Genomic DNA, 23,464 nt, shown 5'->3' on the forward strand with positions numbered 1-23,464 from the left:
CTTGGTAGAACAAATCCCTGTACAGCATTATATCCATGCACTCTCCATGCACAATTTGCTCTTCACCGCATCTTATTCCATGCTTCTTTTATTCATTGTTATCTTGTCTATTGTAAATGCTTCTCTGGGTGTTGCCGCTTATGCTAGCAAAAACAGACATTCTGTTTCCATCCTGGTAATTCTTTTACCTCCCTAATTTTGTCTCCCAAGAAATGAGGCTCACCCATGTACAATTACTCATGTAAAGCTAGGCCTACAATTAGATTTTAACTATTTCGAAATTCTTTTGGAAGGATTTTAGCCTCATGCATTTTAGCTGGGTGCCCTTAATATTTGGTAATATTTCAGTTCTGTCGGAGATATTTTCCAGAATGTTTTTCTAGTTATACTTCTAAAAATTCACTAAAATAAGTAAACTATAGTTGCAGTGTTCACGTTGTCTGTCCATAGGATGAAAACATCATTGATGTATCTCAGGTATGTCACTGGTTTTGTGGTTCATACAATTTTTTTTCGAGTTGGCCCATGAAGAGGTTGGTGTATTGGAGAGCCATCCAACTACATATGGCTGTTCCCATGGCTTAGACAAAGTGTTCGTTGATTAATGTAAAATTGCTATGGGTGAGGGTGAATATCTGAGTGTGGTCCATTGTCTTGTAGATATTTGAGGCAGATAGTGATGCCATCAAGGTGAGGGATATTGGTGTATAGGGAGATAACATCCATGCTGGTAAGAATGGTGTTCTGAGAGAAGCTGTTAATGTTGCAGAGTTTCTGGAGAAACTGGCCTTTGTATGGTGAATAGTTCGAGGATGGTTTCTATGAGTTCTGAGATTCCTTGAGTAAGAATACTGTGGCCAGATATGATGAGTCTGTTTGTGCATTTTGGGAAGCATATAGAAGGTCCGTAGGGGTGGGTTCATGGGGAATGAGGTTATAGAGTTTCTCTTGGAGTTGTTTGGGGAAAGATTTGATGACATCCTTAAATTCCTAGGTGAATTGTGGTATGTTTGTGTTGGAGGGGGTGTCTTTGAGTCTTCATAGTAAGTGGTGTTGAAGAGTTGTCTGCTGGTTTGATCACTATCTGGTAGTTGGATTTCAGGGACTGTATAGCTGTCTTCTTGGTGGTGGATTTAATGTTTAAGGATTTCATAGTCTATTTTTTTTTCCTGAAGTAAAGTGAGTGGTTTTACTGTGGGGTGTCCAGTCATATTAATCTTTTTTCTTATGACTGTCAATGGGGACATGGTAGTTGTGACTGATGTCATCTTTGTTGTGAAATAATTCTTTGAGGCAGAGTCAGCAAAAGAATTCTTCTAGTTTGCCGCATTAGTATGGTTTCAGGTTCTGTGGTGGGCCAGAAGTTTCATCCCTTGGACAGTATAGATCATTTAACTCCGGTTAGAATTAGTCTTGATAAATTGATAAGTCTTGATAATCACTATGCTCCCAAAATGTACTCATGCAGAAAAATGATAAAAGACAAAAACACCAGATTACCCATGGACGAACACATTTCACAAAATGATCACTCCATTTCTGACCTCTGTCCTCATCCTCGAAGGAAACCTGCACAACAACTTCAAAAGGCAAGCCTGGGCGCTTAAATTCATAACTTCGTTAGACACTAATAGTCATGGACTTAATAAAGACACTGGATTTATGACTCATTACAATTTGTAACTCACTAACCCTCCTTTGTCCTCTGACTGCAAAGTTTTTAACTGTCCACTTCACTTTGAATGGTGTGTTGCAACATGTGTGAATTCTTTATGTCTAACAGTCTGTTCCATCTTGTATTTAATGGTGACAGTCGGAGACCCTGTCTACACTACAGGTTACTTCAGTACAACTTACGTTGCTCAGGGGTGTGAATAATCTATACTCCTGGGCGACATACGTTATGCCAACCTAAACACCAGTGTAGATAGTGTTATGTTGGCAGGAGCACTTGTCCTGTTGACACAGCTACTGCCTCCATAAGAGGCAGGAGTTATTAAGCCAACGGGAGAGCTCTCTTCCATAGGGTTAGAGTGTCTCCACCACAAGTGCTACAGCGGTGCAGTTGCGTTGGTTCAGCTATGTCACTGTAAGTGCTGTAGTGTAGATGTAGCCTCAGTACCATTCCCAGGCCTGAAGAAAAGCTCTCTGTAAACTTAGAGGCTTGTCTCTCTCACCAACAGAAGTTGGTCCAATAAAAGATATTTCCCCATCCACCTTGTGTCTCACATACATATCCCGATAGTTTCAGCAAAACATTTTGTTACTTAGTTCATATTATTCAGTACTTTTAATTACAAAAAATGGAATCATACATCACATTTCAGCCCTTTGTGTCATTTTGGTTCCCAGTGTGCAGTGATACCACTTTTTGTAGCCTGATGGACTTTAATTAATCATAATCATTATCATTATTACTATTTATATTGCTCTAGCACCTAGGAGCCTCAGTCATGGACCAGGATCCCATTGTGCTAGGCTATATTCAGACACAGAACAAAAAGATAGTCCCTTCATCTCAGAGCTTACAATCTGAGTATAAGGCAAGAGACAAGAGTTGTATACAGCCAGACTGACAGTGGGGTACATGGAAACAATGAGACAGTACTGGTCAGTGTGATAGGCAGTGGTCTTGGCACTCCAGTAGCCAAACTTGGGTTTTTTGTAGCTATCATATCAAAGGAGAATTTGAAGGAGAAAAATGAGTTAGTTTTGCTGAGTTTCTGGGGAGCTCTTCCCAACTGTGAAGGTCATCATGGGAGAAAGCACAAAGGTGCTTGTTTGAAAATTTAACAAATGAGTGATGGAGGCTGGCAACATAGGCTGATCAGAGAAGGAAGATGACCTTTCAGTACTGAATAGGACATGATAGTTAGGGTGGTAATAGGCCATTACAGGCCTTGACGGTGAAGACAAGCAGCTTATGTTTGTTGCAATTTAGAAGGGGGAGCCAATGGAGAGATACAGATTGAGGAGTAACATGTTCAAGGCTGTTAGGTGAGAGAGGTACATACTTGGTCCAAGGCACTCAGATTTATTAATTTAAACCTTTATTTGAACCAAAAGCATTCCTTGCGATTACAATTATTGTACTATTAAAGTAAGAAACAACAGCCATACAGAAAAAAGACAATGGCCAGTTAGTTACCTTCTCCTAGGGCATAGGCAGCCCTCCATGGATTTCTCCTACAATGCTGCAGCTCCCCTTAGAATTTTTCACATATATATATACATCCATATTAAATATTCATTATATCATCTTCCAATCACCATTGAGTATCATGAATATTAAGTAACTTGTATTATATGTATGCATGAACTTTAAACTTTTGTTGTCCAAGCAAATTTCATGTTGTTCTCTTTTCTTACTGGTTTATTACCACTAATTAAGTATATTTTTGCAAGTTTGGCCAGAGCATTTTGACCTGTTCCTTTGCATAGGGTTTTTGGGGACTTTCTGGTCATCCTCCTCTTTGCCTTTTCCTTTAATTGCTTTTGAAAGAACGTTTTTTAGATATGTTGAGCACGTTCTCCTTTAAAAACATCACTCTTCTTCCACATAGCAACTTATAAACATGCCACCACTAAGGCCAAACAAAGGCTAGGCCAAAAATCAGTGTGTGTCCAAACTCATGCATTAGAAATGACCCTTAAACAATTTTCAATAAAGTGATGGGCTGGAAAATGATCTTTGCAGCAGCATTCTGAATGGATAGGAGCAGAACAAGATTGCATTTTTCAAGGCCAGAAAGAAGGATGTTGCTGTAGTCAAGATGTAAGCTGATGAGAGACTGGATGAAGAATTTTAGTTGTGTAGGATAGTAAAGACAATCTATAGAAAGAATCGGTGAGGTTTAGACAGCCTAGATGTGTGAGGACTTAGGTCAGAGTTGAAGATGACATTAAAGTTACGTGACTGACTGGCAGGATGGAGGCATTGTCCACAGTGATCAAGAAAGGAAGTAGCAGGGATATCTTGGATGGGGGGAGGAGGAGATTAAGTACTCTGTTTTAGCCTTGTTGACCTTGCATTGATCTTAGATGCTCACAAGATGTCAGAGACAGGCTGAGATTTTAGTTTGGACAGGAGAACGGTCTGGAGTAGAAAAATAGTAGCAACACCCCAGTGAAGTACATGTTGTTTTTCCTGTTTTACAGATATGGAAACTGGGTTTGTCAAGGACCAATGAGTTGGTACGAACCCTGAGGACTCTGGAGTTTGTGGCTCTAGGTCCTGTGTTCAGACCGCCAGGCCCCACCTTTTTACTATAGTCACAGACTTCAAACACATTTAGGATCTCGCAGAAAAATGTTGCCACGCAAATTATTATGGTAATAAATAGCACTGCCCCATGGTGCTACCTGTTGCAAGATATAAATAAATGGGTAATTTGCAGTGGCTTCTTACTGGCAAGCAAGCATTTTAAAAAGAAAAAAGTATAAAGGAGAACTTCAAGGGGAAACTAATACATTTAAATGTATGCTTTAAATTTCTCCAGGTTTTAAAGGAAAATCAAAGCCCAATCTTTTGAAACAGGAGACTAGTAGCCTTGCCTGTGGGTTGCGCATTCTTTTCCGCATGTACATGGATGAAAGCCGCACGGGTGCATGGGATGAAGTCCAGCAAAGACTACTGAAGTAAGATCATTGTAATAGTTGTAACATTAAAATATATTTTTAAATACCAGATACAGTAATTTGCTCTGCCTAACTTGCTTTATGTACCGTTGCCAATGTTTATGTAGTGTTTAAAAGGAAATAGTACAATGAAAGTTACAGCCGAAACTCCTGATGTGTTGTGTTGGTGAAAAGCGTAATTCTTCTGATCTTCTTCACTGGCTCACCCTATCCTCTCTATAAAATCCTGCAAAAGTGGCAGTACATAGGATGGTGTCAACTTTAACTCCAATTTGTTTTTTATTTAGGGTGGAGGTGGGGATTTCCTCTGATGCCCAAGTTTTGGTGGTGGTGTTGGTTAAAGGGGGACTGGAGATCAACTTTTCACGTGAATCTGAAAATAGATACCATATTTTTTTGAGAATTCACTAGATACTGTCACCTATAGGAAATTGAGCCCAGGTGCCACTGAGCTTCAGGAACTTCAGTGCCTCTTGTGGGTATTGGTGGTTAATTATTCTGAATTCTCATATTTATTAAAAGAAAATTTTTAAAGTGACTACCTATCTGAACAATATAGGACTTAAATACAGTGGTGATGGCACTGAGATTTACAAACTATATAGTGACTCTGAAAGAGTGATGAATCTGTGCGAAATCAGTTATTTATCATGTAAATAAATTATATGAAATATATACCGTATTTCCCCATGTATAAGACGCTCCCATGTATAAGACGCACCTTAATTTTGGGGCCCGAAATTTGAAAAAAAATGTTATTGAACTCAAGTTTTATTCATCATAAATGCAAGTAAAAAAATCTACAACCACTGTATAAGACGCACCCAGTTTTTAGACCCCAAATTTTTCGAAAAAAGGTGCGTCTTATACATGGGGAAATACGGTAAGTACTTTAAGAATCCTTCTGTCTCTACCATTTTCTAACATCTCTGGGAGAGCCTGCTACTACCATTTGGTATAATATATCTGAAGACAATCTGATAGGCCTGGGCATGTGATCACTGGCTGGGAGCAGACACCACACTTTGCCACTCCATCTCAGTCCAAATCTGCAGCATCCCTGATATTACAGTCCTAGGCCTCTGTTAAAAGTACCAGTTGCACAAAACTACTACTCGGGAGCGGGGTGTTGAGATTGTCTCCCCCACTTACATTTTTTTAGGGCACTTCTAATTTGTTTTGTCTAATGAGGCTGACAGTCCCTTTCTCAAAATGGAGCTATTCTCCCCAAGGGCTCTTTCAGTATTTATTATGGTTATGGTAGAATTGGAAAATATTTTGTACCTTACATAATTTTATGTTCTCTGTAGTGTCTGCAGTGAAGCTCTAAGTTACTTCCTTACTCTTACATCAGAAAGTCACCGGGAAGCCTGGACTAATCTACTACTCTTATTCTTGACTAAGGTCCTAAAGATAAGTGATGAAAGGGTAAGTATTTGCATAAAAAATATTTAAAATAAAACACTATTGCAAATAAGAACTGGTTCCGAGTTTTATTATCTGAACACTGTTGTTAAAAAAAAAAAAAAACTTTGAAAACATGAAGCGAAAGAAGTACTAAGATATTATATTGGTTTTGTAGTTATAGACTTTTAAATGTTCATGCTGCTTTACAGACAGTTTTAAAAAGTCCCACCCTAAGTAACTTGCCCTCTAATTTGAGACAGTACATGTGAGGCATGATGACAAAAACTAGAGAGGAGGATGAGAATGGCAGAGAGGACAAGCATACAGTGATAAAATGACATGATACATCTATCTTGAGGGTTGTGTCTTTAAAAGTTGCTTCCCACATACAGATACTACAAGGGAAGGATTATTGGTTAATATGTCTTTTCCAAATTCTTCCCTTAACACCCACTTCCTGTACATCCTATGTGATCAGTAATAATGAATTTTGAACTTCGCAAAATCTTCTGGACAAATTAGAATGTGTTAGCAATTGTACAGCAAATGCAATTCTTGGTTTCAGTACAATTTTATACCATGCTGCAAATGTAAGGTGACAAGGGGCACAAATCTTAAATGAAAAAGGAAAAACCCCTTCTCTCACAGAATGAGTAATAATTTTTTTAAAAATTGTAGGCATGGTATATAGCGTATAGCCACTGCAAAATACTTCACATACAATGAGCTTTAGTCCAGCAGTGCCCTTGATTGTAAAACTGTTTGTACTTGAACTCCATTAACATTTGCCGTAATTTTGTGCATCTCACCTTGACACACAGTATTTAAAATCTTCCACTGTAAAGAACAGGCTTGTTGGGGAGGAGGGTTGGGAGGTTGATGTATAATAAAATAACTTTTTATTTTTTCTTCTCAGTTCAAAGCTCACGCCTCATTCTACTACCCTCTGTTGTGTGAAATTATGCAGTTTGACCTAATTCCTGAACTTCGAGCTGTTCTGCGAAGGTTTTTCCTGCGGATTGGTGTAGTTTTTCAAATATCCCAACCACCGGAGCAAGAGCCTGGAACAAACAAGCAGTAGCAAGCACTGACTGAATATTGCTCTGTTACGAGAGTACATCCCTCAGCTGTTTAAAAGGACCAGGTAACTGAGGCTTTCTATCTGGATATCCATAAAAACGGTTTCTTTTTTATGGCAGCATGTATCTAAAGGTTAATGGTACAGATGCTTACAACTGTAATTCAGGCTTGCAACACTCCAGTCCCTTTCAGTTTTCTGATGGATTATCTCTATCGGTTCTCTTTCCTGGCTCATGTTGAGCGCATAGAGCCACTTTTTAGCACAGTCCTGTTGTCAACATGGGCTATGATATCCTTTACTATCCTAGATAGCAGTATAGCAACAGATGTTTATGGCGAGTGTGAAAGTAAAACGTACCCAAAGAACTGTATATGTAAAGGTTTGAACTTCTGCAAGAAGTACAACTCAGGAGAGCTGTATTTTGAAGGATAAAATGTTTATACTGGAAAAAAGAATGGAAAATTATTGTTCATGGTAAAAGATATTTAGCAACTATGTCTGATATTCTTACTCTGAAAACTTTTTGCACACTCAGGCTGTCTGAGATATTGGTAATCATCCTTCTGTGAAAAATGTACAGAGATGCAGGTCTGTAATATAAACTCTTCAACACTATACAGTTCTTCCTGCATTGTTTTGTTTCTGTATTTTCTTATTGATTTGCTAAAAACCCATAATATTTTATTGTTTACCAAATGCACTAGAAGTTGGGTTTATTTTTTTGAGTTGTGATTTTTGTTTTGTTGTAGCCCAATGTTTAGTGTTGCTGAATTTTATCAAGAACAGAGGTAGAAAATATCACGACTGACATAACAACCTGTAATATACTTGTTTTAGGGCTTTTAAATATAAAGAGCCATTGAAATATGATGATCCTTCAAGGACTGGAACTTGAATCACTGCAAACAGTCTGCTGGTTGTGTCTGCTGTCTTTTTTTTTTGTTTGTTTGTTTGTTTGATGTCGATTTTACTCTGTGTACAGAATTTAATGTTGAATATATTAAAGTAACAAATCTGGCATGGTTTGGGGATGGTTAAATTTATTGGAAATGTATTCATGCTGTGAATTGTGCCCTGATGGTTAAAGACAAGATTGTCAAGCATTCTGTATTACAGTGGATGTAGAAAATTTTTTCAGATGGACAAAATGTATATGGTACAGATATGTAAAGTTTTCTATGTAAAAATTCTGTACAACTTTCTGTACAATATTGGTTCTCATCTGGCATATTCTAATCAGGTTATAGGTCAATAAAGTTTTTGAATTCTTTGAGTGCAATCAAAACCCGTGTAATCTACAGCTGCTTGTTTCACCATTTCCTTGACCTTTCAGCCTCTCCATTCTATTTTTAACAGATATACTGAACTTCTAACGAACGATGCGCTAACTATGAGTGGGGCAGGTGAGGAAGCCCTGACCATAGTTTCAGACATTTGGGGTTTTTAATAGCTTTCCCTCTAGCCCTAAGGCTGTTTTTTTCTGAGTGGAAGGGGGCACTCAAAATGAACAAGGGCAGGTATTCGAGTGGTAGTTTGATGGTGAGAAATACACATTATAGTTCTCTCTCTCTCTCGTGCTTATGTCCATATTACAGTATGTGCCTGTGTCCTGACTCATGTGCAAGCAGACAGGTGCTAGCTAAGCTTGCCTCCCAGCATCCATGCTGCAGCACCACATGACCCATACCTGTGTCCACACTGGGTGCAATAGTTACAGAGTTGGCTCTAGTATTTTTGGGATACATCCCAGATTTTTCTCTCACTAACTGGAGCTGCTCTAGGACTAGACTTAATTTATGGTGTATTATGGAAGTGGTTTTAACCCACCACCACATTTAGCTGAGGAACTTCTCACTTTACATGTCTCATTCTAGCTGGGGCCAAGTCCTGGCTCCTGCTTGTGACTAGTGGGTATAAATAGCTGGCTTGCAGAGAATGGGGTGCCCAACCAGAAAGATCAAGTGAATATTAACCACACTGGGTTACCATGCCAGTGTTCTGCAGGCCTTGGTCAGCCATAAAGGCAGGTTCATGAACACCAACCTGGGATGTACTGGAAAAGTGCATGATGCTGAGAGCTGGTGTTTATCTCCCCCCCCTGACATGGTCATCAATAGGTCCATGCCCACTGCTAGGATCCCCCCCACTTACTTACGGTCTACTGCCATGGCTTATAAAACTGTACCAGTAACAGTGTACCTGGCAAGGTTTAATTACACACTTAGCAGTTGCAGGATGATGGAATGTGCACTTGTTTTTGTAGTCAGGGCAGCTATCCATACTGTTGTGGGATCCTGCACATCTATAAGGATAAAGGCAAGAATTTTCATAGGCTACGAGCTCAAGGCTCTCTAATTCCCACTAGCAAACCTGCAAAGTGCATCTTGTCACTGGGGCTGGGTCCAAGTCAGCAAAGGAAAAGAGGGATGCCTTGGGTGCCCGCATACTTGCATCACGGGGGAGGGGAATGAGGCAATATGATGTGTACTGCTGAATATACATTGATTTATTTGGTTACTGCTGATGCTGGTTTGATACTTTTAATCTTTAGGAAAGAAGGAAGAGTCAGACAGGTGGCCGGTGCTCACCCACAAAGGTACTGTACAGCCAAACCAATTAACATAGCCCCCTAGAGACATACCAGGTGTCTGTCCATCAATAAGTGTGCAAAATAAAGTCCAAGCTCTATTCTCACCGGTTGAGGAACAGAATGCCTCCTTGTCTCCTTTTCCCCTGGGTTGATGGGATTGTTTGGAGGGAGGAGGTGCACAAGATACATTTGTCCATTCCAGTTCATGGACTTGTTCCAGCCCACCTACCCCTGAGCTTTCTGCTCTATTATATGGCTCCTAAACACTGATCACCCCCATTTTACATGCTGTAGGAAGACAAAGCCACAGTTTGAGGCTTTTATCAATACACTGCCTCTTTAGCAGTTCCTGCCACCATAGCCAGACCAAAGATTACCCCCCCCCCATCATGAGAATTCCAAATTTGATTAATTTTTTTAAAATTTCCCTACACCCCTCCCCCAAAAACCATGTCCTACTCAGAGCAGGGGCCTGTCATCAGTACTAGTTTCAACATTATTTCAGGCTGGAGAAGGTTTGGGAATGGGATATTACTGGTCGCAAACTGTAAGAACTAAATTTTCCAAGCTATTTTTGAAATCCCATGTATGGAAAGGAGATTTTCATCATGTAGCAACTACACAGTATTAAGGAATGAAGAGGGCTAGCAAGCTACCACTGTGACAGCTGGACGTTTGCCCTACTTAGGAATCTCTGCCTGTTTTGAGTTTCTCCTGCACAAAAAATTCTCAAGCATCACCTGCTTGGAGTGAGAGAGGATTCAGCAAACACCAACAGGATGCTGAACTAGAAGGCAGAAGCTTGCTAACAAGCACAGCTAACTTCCTCCCCCTTCCCTGCACCTCAGTATGCCATGTACAGACAAGCACTGAGTCTACCAAGGACTTTTCTACTTAATTTGGCCATGCTCTCATCTGCTAGGCCAGTTGCACAGTCAGTGGGCAAACCAGATGCTGCCAGCTCTGGCTAAGGCTGGAGGTGTCAGCTAAGTACTGACAAATTCATAGCTGGAAGCTGGACCAGCTCACCCATATATTAGTATTGTTCAAGATATGTGTTAGACTTGTAAGAATGTGTTCAGATGCTATAAAATGGTTGTAATGTCCGTATCCCATACTACAAGGTTAAAATATAAATTTGCTTTATAATGGTAAAAGTGCCTGCTCTGACCTTGTGAACCTAGGCAGGAAGAGTGGTTCCCCTGCCCTTCAAAAAGAACTATCAAAACTTTGTTGATTGCCCCATCCACCCATGAAGAAGTTACATGAACCAGTGCTGGTCCCATCAATTTGAACTCTAGGGGAAAGGTACGTAAAGGTGCTCACCAGAAAAAAAGGTTCTCTCTTTGAGCTCTCATACAGCTGGAGCGAGGACACAAAAGCAGAGATCCCCAGGTCAAGCTGGATTAGCCCTGAAAGATATTCAATAGACAAATTACTACACATCTGTCACTTTATGGAACCAAAGCACACTCATTTGTGCATATATGCTGCCTGCTTTAACTTTGCCTTGGTGGCAAGATAGACTGGAATGCCCAGGGGGACTGTCCGTGACGCCATAGTAAGATTGATATAATGCTTCAGGAATTCACAGTTGTTGCTGCGTTTGGTGAAATCTGATTATAGAACATACCACCAGTTTGGGGTCTGTGCCCTGCTTCTTGACAGTCTGCCCTGAGATTGGCACACCCACTCATGAACCACTCCAGAGAGCGTGACAGTCTACTGGGATTTTTCTACTTAATTCACTCCTGGATTGTTCTCAAACTATGCTGAGACAATATTTTAATGCTAGTAATGGTATAACTATCATTCTTCTGCTATGCCAGTCCTAGACAGCAGTATATGCACTAGTGAAGTCTGTAATCCTGCCTCTTTTTAATAAGTGTAAAGATAGTAACAATGAATCAGGTGTGTGTTTACATTTTTCATCCCAGACTGACTTTCATCTGGGATCCCATGGGAATGTGCAGCAGTGGTACAGGGAAAGTATTTTGGCTTCCACCCTCAACTGAAGCTAAAGCCATCCCATTGCCTGTAATAGCTGCTCCATCACAATGTTTGTCATATTGCAGAAATCCCTCCCACATCTGCTACAATTTCCTCCATAGTAATAATGGATGGCTGTGGATCCTGCTCCTGCATCCCTCTCTCTTCAGATTGTTTTCTGGGCCCATCCCTGAACAGAACCTAAAAATCTAACCCAGGATGCACACTAGCCCATCTGGCCTGAAATACCAGCACTGTAGGCTTTTCGTCAGAATCTGCCTCCTCTTCTACCACAGCCTCTTCTGGTGCTATCCTCCTCCCTCTAGTCTACACAGCAGCCCAGCCATGTTCAGAAGTACGTCATGTTTCAGTCATGAGCACCCAGTCAAACTTTTCTTAATATGGCCAGAGAGAGGTGGCATTGTTGGGATTGCTGTTGCCAGCCTTTAGCTTTGCAGTTGAGGTGTTTGAGGTGTTCCCTGTGCTACACACCAGTCCAGTTTTTCCCCACCTAGATTAGCTTCTTCTAGATGGTCTCCCAAAATCAGACTGCTTGCTGTACTCAAGCACCAAGTTAGCAAGAACCTTGGCATGCACCTCCAACCCACTAATAGAACACTAGGTGGTAGACATTTTCTAATGGTGTGTCGCAGAACTGTGCATAAATGAAGTGTTAAACACCCACCAAGTAGCTCCTGGTGCAGGAGGGATGAGAAAGAAGTGAATAGGTAGAAGAGCTGGAACAAACAGGCACCAGAAATTGAGAGATATTAAGGGACTATCACAACAAGCTCAGCAACACAAGCTTTAGCAACCTCCATGCTGCAAAGTTTTGGGGTAGGAGAACTGTTCAAAAAGACATACCCTAGGGCTACTTGATCCACCTCAAAGCTTCTCACCTGGGAATCAGAAACAATCTGGCAGATGACTTCAGCAGATCTCCTCTCCCAACAAGTAGTCCCCTTTGCCCTGAAACAGTGGTGGGGGAGTCACCTAGTAGACCTGCTTGTAATCAGGCAAAACAGGAAGTGTCAGCAGTTTTGCATTCTACACAGACACAGCCTGGGCTCACTCAGATTCCTGCCTGCTCCCTGGCACATTTTTCCCCATTCTTCTTGTGCTCAAAGTCAAGCTGGACAGAGCGAAGGTTATTTTGATAACCCCAGCGTGGCCATACCAGCACTGGTTTGGCACATTATTGGACCAGTCAGCAGTGACCCCAATGCCACTCCCTTCCCTCCCAGACCTGATCTTGCAAGATCACAGCTGATTGCTCCACTCAAATCTCAAGGCCCTCTACCTGACTGCGTGAAAGCTCCATGGTTAAACCCAGCTGAGCTGGACTCTTTGGAGCAAGTCTGCCAGATATTCCTAGGTATCAGGAAACCATCTACTAGAGAGACTTAACTTGCCAAGTGGAATCATAACTCTGTGTAGTCATACCCACGAGGCCTCTCCAGTCTGTGCTAGAGTATCTGTTTCATCTGAAAGAGCAGGCCCTATCCATTTTGTCAATTAAGATACACCAAGTGGCCATCTCATCTGATGGATGGTGGGTTGGTTTTTTTCTGACGTCCATTTGCCTGCTCAGGGACTTAGAGAGACTATATGTTCAGACTCGTGAATCAATTCTTCTGTGAGACCTAAACCTGGTCCTGTCAAGACTCATAGGCCCTCTCTTTGAGCCACTAGCAAGAATGGTTACTTACCTTGTAACTGTTGTCCTTCAAAATGTGTTGCTCATTCCAATTACATGTGTGTGCACCACATGAACCGGTGCCAGAAATATTTTCCCTAGTGGTATCTGTAGAGCCAGTTCTAGCACCCTCGCAGCAGTGCGCATATGCGCCCACATATAGGGCACTGCTGCCCCCTCCCCCCCCACTTCCTTCTTACCAGAACTCTAACTCAGGGGAAGGAGGATAGGTGTGGAATGGACATGAGCATCACATCTCAAAGAACAACAGTTACAAGGTAAATATCTGTTCTTTCTTCTTTGAGCGCTTGCTCTTGTTCATTCCCAATTAGGTGATTTACCAGCAGTATCCCTGGAGGCAGGCAGGAGGAAGGATTTCGTTCTCTCAATGTAGAAGGCTAGGGTTCTCCAGATGTCAAGAGTGTGTAGGTGTCTCTCTTCACTGGAATTGTCATGTTTTGGAAAGAAGACCGGTAGAAAAACATCCTGGTTGACAAGGAAGTAGGAAATCATTTTTGTCAGAAACGCTGGATGTGGACATAATTGAACCTTGTCTTAATAGAAGATTGTATAGGGAGGCTAAGGTCAAGGCCTTAATCTCCGACACCCACCTTGCAGATGTAATGGCCACCAGGAATGCCATCTTCCAGGACAGGTGCACGAGGGAACATGAAGCTAAGGGCTCAAACAGTGGCCAAGTAAGCCTGGAGAGGACCAGATTCAGATCCTAATGAGGAGTTGGGTCCCGTACTGGTGGGAAGAGCCTTTCCAGGCCCTTGAGGAACCTGGACGTCATCTCATGCGAGAAGATCGTTTTGCCCCAAAGAGGAGTGAAAAGCAGATATGGCTGCTAGGTGCACCTTAATCATATGAGAGAGCCAATCCTTCTTGTTTCAAATAGAGCAAGTAGTCTAAATCTGAATAGAAGTCTTAGTTGGAGAGGTACTGTAATTAGCTGCCCAGCAGGTGAAGGTAGGACATTCTAGTGGATGGTTTTCTACTCTCCAGTAGAATCTACTGGATTTGGGCCGAGCAGATTGTTCTTCCCAGCTTAACCATGGGGCATCCAAGCCATCAGGCACAGGGAGACCAGGTCCAGGTAGAGCAGATGATCATGATCCTGGGAGAGGAGGTCCAGCTATGATGGGAGTGTCCATGGGCAGGTCACTGAAACTTTGAGCAACATCCTGAACCAATGTTGTCGCGGCCACCAGGATGACCCATGTTCCATCTCTTTTCACCTTGATGAGGACCCTGTGGATGAGTGGTATTGGCGGGAAGGCATACATTAGATCCCCCAACCAAGGTAGGAGAAAGGCATTAGTCAGTGAGCAGTCGTCAAACCCATGCCAGGAGCAGAATTGCTTGCATTTCCTGTGCTCTCTGGTGGTGAAGAAATCCACTTGGGGATTGCTCCACCTCTAGAAGATGCAACTGGCCACATCCAGGTGTACGGACCACTCGTGGTGAAAGCAAAAGTATCTGCTGAGGTGGTACGCTAATGTGTTCTGATCCCCAAGAGATGCACCGCTTCCAGGAGAATGTTGTGACTCACACCAAAGTCCTATAGCTGTAAGGCTTCCCAACATAGGTCTGGAGACCAGGCCCCTCTCTGCCTATTGATATAGTACATCAAGGCTGTGTTATTTGTGAGTACCTGAACCACACCTTGTTGAAGACCTGGAGCAGGAACACCATGCAGGCCAGACGGATAGTCTTGAGCTCCCTGACATTGATATGTAACGCTAGTTCTTCTGCACTCTAGATGCTCCGGGTCTTCAGAGTGCCGAGGTGAGCTCCCCATCCTAGCTCTGAGGCATCTGAAACCAGCGATAATGTCAGTCATGGGGCCTCAAAAGGCACCCGTGAGTACGTGTTGCGGTCTTCTCCACCATAACAGAGAGGTAAGTTTCTATGGGGAGACTGAGAGTATCATATCCAGTTGATGTCGGGATGGGAAATACATGGTCTCCAGCCACATTTGGAGAGGCCTGAGCTTGCTTTCTGACAACTAACTCTTAACTGAAAACTAATAAGTAACTATATACATGAAGCTAAGAAAAGATTCCACTAGGTCGAGAGACTTGCAAGAGCAAGAGGTGTTCCAGCGCCGTCACAGGTGGTAAGAAGGAACTGAAGGGGGTGGGCCAGCAGAGCCCTATATGCAGGCACATACATGCACCGCTGGGGAAAAATTTTCAGCACCAGTGCATGTGGCACACACACATCTAATTGAGAATGGATATGAGCAAGCACTTGAAGAATCATAGAAGATTAGGGATGGAAGGGACCTCAGGAGGTCATCTAGTCCAACCTACTACTCAAAGCAGGATCAAACCCAATGAAATCATCCCAGCCAGGGCTTTGTGAATTCGGGCCTTAAAAACATCTAAGGATGGTGATTCCACCAACTCCCTAGGTCACCCATACCAATGCTTCACCACCCTGCTAGTGAAAAAGCTTTTCCTAATATCCAACATAGACCTCCTGCACTGCAACTTGCTCCTTGTTCTGTCATCTGCCACCACTGAGAACAGCCTAGTTCTATCCTCCCTGGACCCCCTCTTGAGGTAGTTTAAGGCCACTATCAAATCCCCCCTCACTCTTCTCTTCTGCATAATAAACAAGTCCAGTTCCCTCAGCCTCTCCTTGTAAGTCATGTGCTCCATCCCACTAATCATTTTTGTTGCTCTCCATTGGACTCTCTCCAATTTGTTCACAACCTTACTGTAGTGTGGGGCCCAAAATTGGACACAATACTCCAAATATGGCCTCACCAGTGCCGAATAAAGGGAACCATCACTGCTCTTGATCTGCTGGCAATGCTCCTACTAATGCAGCCCAATATGCTGTTAGCCTTCTTGGCAATAAGGGCACACTCACGTTGACTCATATCCAGTTTCTTGTCCACTGTAACCCTCAGGTCCTTTTTTGCAGAACTGCTGCCTAGCCAGTCAGTCCCCAGTCTGTAACAGTGCATGGGATTCTTCCGTCTTACGTGCAGGACTCTGCACTTGTCCTCATTGTACCTCCTCAGATTTCTTTTGGCCCAATCCTCCAATTTGTCTGGGTCACTCTGTATCCTATCCCTATCCTCCAGCATATCTACCACTCCCTCCATTTTAGTCTCATCCACAAACTTGCTGAAGGCGCAATCCACCCCATCCTCCGGATCATTAATGAATTTGTTGAACAAAACTGGCCCCAGGACTGACCCGATGGGCACTCCACTTCATACCAGCTGCCAACTAGACATCTGCTGCTGATCACTATCCATTGAGCCTGATGATCTAGCCAACTATCTATCCACTTTATAGTCCATTCATCCAATCCATACTTCTGTAATTTGCTGGCAAGAATACTGTGGAAGATTGTAACAAAAGCTTTGCTAAAGTCAAGGTATATCACGTCCACTGTTTTCCCCACATCCACACAGCCGTTCATCTCATCATAGAAGGCAATCAGGTTGGTCAGGCATTGTGCCCCCTGTCGTGCCTCTCCTGAACTGTTGCCTTCCTGGTAGCGATTACCTTGGCCAGGAGGTCTCAGAGATCAGGGCCCTTACATCGGAACCCCTGTATATGGTTTCTTTAAGGACGAGTTTCAACTTCGTCCCCATCCCGCGTTCCTCCCAAAGATGATTTTGCAGTTTCATAGTAATCAGGCTACCTTTCTGCCAGTAATCTTCCCGAAACTGCAAAAGAATAGGGAGGTGCAGTGTCTCCACACGTTGGACATTAGGCATGCCCTGGCCTTCTATATAAAAAGGACCAAACTGTTCTGTAAGTCCACACAGCTCTTTGTGGCAATAACAGACAGGATGAGAGACCTGCCAGTTTTGGCCCAAAGAATTTCATCCTGTATCACTTCCTGCATTTGCACATGCTGTGAGCAAGCAGATGCCCCACCTTCTGCCATCTTGACCACCCACTCGACAAGAGCTCAAGCTTCCTCAGTGGCATTTCTGGCCCAGGTCCCAATCCAAAATACTTGCAGACCGGCAACCTGGTCATCAGTGCATACTTTTTCGTATCACTATGCCATCACCCAGCAGGCCAGAAATGATGCCGGGTTTGATAAAGCAGTGTTGCAATCCTTATGTGTATGACCTCCAAGCCCACCTCTAAGGTATCATTTGGGAGTCACCTAACATGGAATGGACATGAGCAAGCACTTGAAGAAAAAATGGTTACTAACCTTTCTGTAACTGTTGTTCTTCAAGATGTTTCTCATGTCCATTCCACAACCCATCTTCCTGCCCCTCTCTCGGACTTAGCCGGCAAGAAGGAACTGAGAAGGTATGGAGCTAGCTGAGCCCCTTATATTGGATAGCATGAGTGTATGGCACCAGACGGTGACAGAAATGGCCTGACGGACACCACTGAGGGAAAAATCTCCAGCAATTGTGAACGCAGCACGTGCATACCTATCATGATCTTGGACCTCCTTTATTCTACAGGCAAAAGCTAATGTACCTATAGAAGTGGAGCCTTTAAAATTTCTCACCTAAATTTCCACAAAATGTGGAGAAAGCTTTAAATTTCGGTAATAAAATATAATTTATTTTCATCAACAGTTTTAAATCATGACCATAAATTAAATATTAATAATATTCACTCATAACAGTATCTGCATTATCGACAAAAAGGTAAGATGCAAAAGGTATAATTAGAATTTTAGCACACAACTGATTGGTGAAAGAAAGCAAAATGTTAGTAAGTGGAACAGCAATGGTCAATTGTTTACATAAATCTTTTGTTGGTGTAGATCCTATAACAGTAGCTCATGAATACTGGACAAATACAGAATATAACAACAACCCCTTATCACTGTTTTTAAATAGCTACTGCTGCACTGAGGTAAAAATCAGGTGAAGTATTTGACGTACAAAAGAGCAAAAGGAATACAGCTTTGCCTTCTATGCTATTATGTTGGCAGAGTCATTCTAGATTTAGTTTGGATGTTAAACGTTCTCTTTTATCAAATACTACGTTCACACAAGAGTCAAATCTAAAACTAGAAATACAAGTAACATGCTGACCAGTTTAACTTATAGAAAGAGTGCAAAAAACCTCCAGTTTAGTATGATAAAATATCCTGTAACACAGTCTGTTTTCTCTTTTAAAGAAATCATTTTACATCTTTTGCTTCTTTAACATTTCATTTTAAAAAAATCTATAAATATAGCTCACAATATTTATATATAAGACTATTCTCACAAGAAAACAAAATGAACATGTAAAAAGTGCAGTAGTGATTAACATTCTTTCTATGATTAAAGGCACAGCCGGTTTCAGAATAGATTTATTCAACCATGTGCAGTTGACAGGCCCTGCCAACTAAAGGGTAATGTGTTTTCAGAAGGAAGTTTAGCCTGATTTGACTGCCCAGCCATAAATCTTTTCAGGGTCTCTGATGTTCCAGGTCGCAGCCAGGAGTCTGTTGCTACTGTGTCAACAGAGGTCGGCCTTCTGCCATCTTTAGATGGAAACTGCTTCAAGATGTCATCAGCATCTCCCAGGGAAATATCACCACCTGTGGAGGAGGAAGAGAAATAGGCTTATAGTTTCCTCTTTAAGATAATCCTATCACCACAATGCCACCTTCTTGTTACATTTAATGTTTATTCTTTCTAAATATTTAATGATATAAAGGAGAGAGACCTGTTATCACTCAAATACTTACCAATAACATGCCTCAAATGAAGCAAGTCTGTAAAGGAACAGGCCACATTTATATTCAGTTAACAGTTCAGCAGATACGAAGATACTGAAAGTCCGGTTTTGGTCATGATGCTTTCCAATGTCCCATGGATTTTTTGAGCAGTTGCTGCCTCATAAAACACCCACTTTCACTGAAAGGAACTGAGGTTGCAAATACACAAGCCCTCCTCCATACCTGATAGCTGACCTTGAGCACTGTTCTTGCTCTCTGACAGTGAGCCTGCTTTTGTAGACTGGGGTCAAACACCCCATTGAAAAGTCAGTCAATGAGTCTGATACAAAAAAGGAGCATTCCAAGGTTATAAAAACCACAACCTGTTGCCAAACACTATCTTCTTTTCCCTATATATACACACACCTCTTTTCAGCCCAGGGGTAATAAATAAATAAAATATATTTATATATAATATATAAAATAATATAGACTATAAATATATTATATAATATAATATATAGACTATTCTATAAATATATAATATAAAATATATTATATAAAATATAATATAAATATATATTAATATAAATAATATAATATAAAAATATGTAAAATATTTCAGACCTGATGCAGAGTGGGTGTAACTTCCCTGCATGCAGAAGATATGTCTATACATCACCTCCCTAACTGGCTAACACAATATTTTATATATTTAAATTGGACTTGCAACATTTTATTAGTTCAAATCATATGCTTCCCTCTCCCACAGAGATTTGTTCCTTACAATCTGGTACAAGGAGCACATTGCTATCAATACGTGGGGAAAAAAGCATACACTTCATTTAAGTATAAGGATTTATAACTGGTGGTATTAATGTGAAAAAGCTTTATTTTAAAATGTGTGTGTGTACATACGTATACCCCAAACTGAAAATCCAGAATATTCTCAAACAAATAATCTAGAGATGCTTTCTATGTGCTCTGTCTTCACAGTTTACTTAAACTGCTAAATTAATTCATAGAAAATCCAGCATTCTCAAGGACGCAGGCCAAAAATAATTCAAAATGTTAAATAAGATAAAAAACATGCATCTATTACAGAACTTCAATTGGAAAATGTCCATGCTAATTAAACATTTATTACTGTACCTGTTTTCTGTATAGATGTTTATAACATACAAGATCAAGGACAACATTAAAACACTTGGAATGCAGCAAGCACACTCCCATTTGCTTTGATAAAGGCCAGACATAACAGCCAATGTCAAAATGCACTCAAATCCATTCCCTCACCCACTCATGATGAGCAGCATTTTCACTTTTTAAAAAATGTGCCACGTATTTTTCTTTGTGAACTAATCTCAGGGCATTTTCCAAAATGCAGATTTGTTTCTGTTCCCACATACCTCCCTTCAAACGGAATACAATCAGTGGAAGAATTAAACACTAGTTTACAGGAGTGTGGGTTTTGCTCAGTATCATTAGAAAAGTAAGAAGCAGCAGAGGAATGGGTTATTTTGAGAATTTTAGATATTAAGGAGGATGTTCAAACTCAGATCTGGTTTCTGGTATCAGGGATTTATTGAATGTGAAATTTCTTCCTCCTTTACTACAGAAACTGGATACTAATTAAATTCAAGTTATTTAAAGTGTCTCAGTTTGGTGCTTCTTTTGATTAAATATGTGGAATTGAGGAGTGAGGAGGTATTCATATTTTGTTTTTAAACTGGGTCTCTGTTTTGACAAACATGAAAGTTAAAAGATTTTATTTAAGTCACAAAGCTAACATATCTGAAGGTATTTACTATCAAGTGCAGATTCAGAGACAAATCTTGATCATTTTAAAGATCTTATTCTGAATGAATTTTTTTTTGGGGGGGGATGATATTAGAGAATTTCCAAACAGCTCAATTTTTTTTTTAAATTTATGGATTTTAACTTAACAGCAACAGAAGATTCTAAGCTTCCCACTTCTGTGCCCCCAGACATGGTGATTAAAGATTCCTATTTACCCAATTTTAAAATCATTCTGAAAAAAAATCTACCCTTCAAAAACCATTTACTGAAACAAAAAAAGCAAACTACTTAGCTGATTTTAATTGTATCTGGATGTTATGAGTAGGAATAATGTGAATGGTTTATTCGCCATGTCTTAATTTCAGTTTATATATGGTTCATATGCACTTTATTCATACAAGAACCAACATGGCATAGACCCTGCTATCTAGATAAACCTTCTGAGTTTTGTTTTGTCTCTCTTTTTAGCCAACGGAGGAATTTTAAATGGAAAATCCTATATGGTTACTTTGAGATTTCTTAACCAATAAGCATACTATCATTTCCCTTTCAGTGTAACTTTCTTATTAGAAACTGTAATTGAAGATCTATGGAAATAATTTTTTTAAATTAACCGTTTACCAAATGGAAGAATGTCATCTATAATGACATACTCAAGTTTCCTACACATATAGTAGGTGTAAGAAGAGGTTATTTTTCTGTAACTGGAGGCTCTTCAAAATGTGTGGCCCCTATCTGTATTCCACTGAAGGTTATATACGTATGTGCAATGCGTCCGGAGCTTTTGAAAGTAGCAGTGTCCATTGGTCTGCGCATGCACCCTTGCTCTGCCTGATGGTTTCATCTGAGGCAAAAAACAGGATGGGGAGAGACACACCAACCATACCCTCAGTTCCTTCACCACCACAAACCAGAGATCTGCAGCAGAGGGGAAGGAGGGTGGGTTTGGAATACAGGTAGGGACCACACATCTCGAAGACCCTCCAGTTACAGGTAAGTAACTTCCTCCTCTTCTTCGAGTGATGGTCCCTATTGTATTCCACTCAGGGTGATTAACAAAAAGTACCTAGATGGGAGGAGTGTGTGAGGAAGATGATGGAATTGTGGAACAGAAACAGCCACTCTGACTGAGGCATCCATAGCAGAGTCTTGTACCAAGGTGTAATGGGAAGAGACGGTATGTACCGAGCTCCATATAGCCACCTTACATATATCCGTAAAAGGCATGTCGTGAAGCACGGCTGTAGTGGATGCTTGTGCTCATGTAGAGTGGGCCCGTATCCTTGGGGTGGAGACACCCCTGATAACTGGTAACAAAGCGTAATGCACCTTGACACCCACTTAGAAATCCTCTGAGTGGAAATCACTCGCCCCTTAACACGTTCAGCTACAGAGACAGTCTAGGGGACTTCCTGAAGGGTCTTGTCCTCTGCAGGTAGAAGGCTAGGGCCCTGCAGATGTCGAGGGAGTGAAGGCAAAATTCCTCTGCTGAGGCATGAAACTTCAGAAAAAAAGAAGGTAAGTGTATAGATGGTTGAGAAGTAAATGAGAGACAACTTTAGGAAGGAACTTGTGGTGCAAGCATAGGGAAACTTTGTCTTTATGAAATGTAGTAAAAGCAGGGGGTCCGCCATCATAGCCCCTGGTTTGCTAACCCATCTCGCGAAAGTGATAGCATCCAGGAAGATGGCCCTCATGGAGAGGAGAGACAGAAAGAGTACAAGGCCAGAGGTTCAAAGGGTGATCTCGTCAGCAATGGGAGGACAAGGTGGAGGTCCCCTTGGAAAGCAATGGGCTGAACGGGAGGAAAGGTCTAAAGGAGGCCCTTCCAAAACCTGGAAGTCAATGGGTGAGTAAAGAGAGAGTGCCCCTCCACCGTAGGGTTGAAGGCATTGAAAGCAGCCATGTGGACCTTGACAGAGTTGAGAGCGAGGTCAGACATCTTTAGGAAGAGGAAGAGAAATGTCCACGTTCTCAGGGGCAAGACCCTTCTGCTGGGCCCAAGAGGTGAAATGCTTCCACTTGGCCTCATAGGATCGCCTTGTGGACTACTTTCTGCTAGCTGAGAAGACATTCTGCACTACTAACAAATATTCCTGCTCTAATGATGATGGCCATCCAAAAACAAAGCACAGAGGTGAAGAGTTTGGGGATTGGGATGCCAGATCCGTCCACCCTGTTGTGTGAGTAGTTCCGGGAGAGATGGCAGTGGAAGCGGGAAGCGTGCTGACATGCAGAAGGGGAAACCAGAACTGGCAAGGCCAGAATGGGGCTATCAGAAAGACCATCACTCTCCCACACCTGACCTTGTGCAGGAATCGTGGCATAAGCAGCAGAGAGGGAAAGACATAATTGAACTGATCCGACCAGCGCAGGACTAGGGCATCACCTGGGAAAAGGCACTACTGGATGCATTTGCTGTTGGTGTGGGAGGCGAAAAGATCCCTGGTCAGAGTCACTCAGTGGTTGAAAACGCTGGTGACCACAGCATCGTGACGCTCCCACTCGTGGTTGGTCATGAATTTCCTACGTTCTGAGTCCTCAGAAGATATGTTGCTGACAACAGGATCTTGTGGGCAATGCACCAATCCCAAAGCTGAATTGTTTC

General features: G+C 41.7%; 2 protein-coding genes across 3 annotated transcripts in view; one reads left to right on the plus strand and one right to left on the minus strand.

Annotated features, from left to right (window-relative positions):
• Nucleotides 1-8,396, plus strand: part of ARFGEF1 (ADP ribosylation factor guanine nucleotide exchange factor 1) — a 165,203-nt gene extending 156,807 nt beyond the window's left edge. Inside the window, exons 37-39 of the mRNA XM_067553653.1 lie at nt 4,500-4,638; nt 5,949-6,066; nt 6,962-8,396. Coding sequence (XP_067409754.1) covers nt 4,500-4,638; nt 5,949-6,066; nt 6,962-7,126 — 422 coding nt within the window. The 3' untranslated portion in view covers nt 7,127-8,396. The remainder of the gene's footprint in view (nt 1-4,499; nt 4,639-5,948; nt 6,067-6,961) is intronic.
• A 9,545-nt stretch (nt 8,397-17,941) lies between these two features.
• The window catches only part of CSPP1 (centrosome and spindle pole associated protein 1), a 165,122-nt gene continuing 159,599 nt past the window's right edge, over nt 17,942-23,464 (minus strand). For both annotated transcript variants that reach the window (XM_067553656.1, XM_067553654.1), the window contains one exon: nt 17,942-18,936. In XM_067553656.1, the coding sequence (XP_067409757.1) occupies nt 18,710-18,936 (227 nt within the window). In that variant the 3' untranslated portion in view covers nt 17,942-18,709. The remainder of the gene's footprint in view (nt 18,937-23,464) is intronic.

The sequence above is a fragment of the Emydura macquarii genome, unplaced genomic scaffold, assembly GCF_026122565.2.
Source record: "Emydura macquarii macquarii isolate MOO-44397 ecotype Brisbane River unplaced genomic scaffold, CSIRO-AGI_Emac_v2 contig_1477, whole genome shotgun sequence".
In the NCBI taxonomy this organism is placed as follows: Eukaryota; Metazoa; Chordata; order Testudines; family Chelidae; genus Emydura; species Emydura macquarii.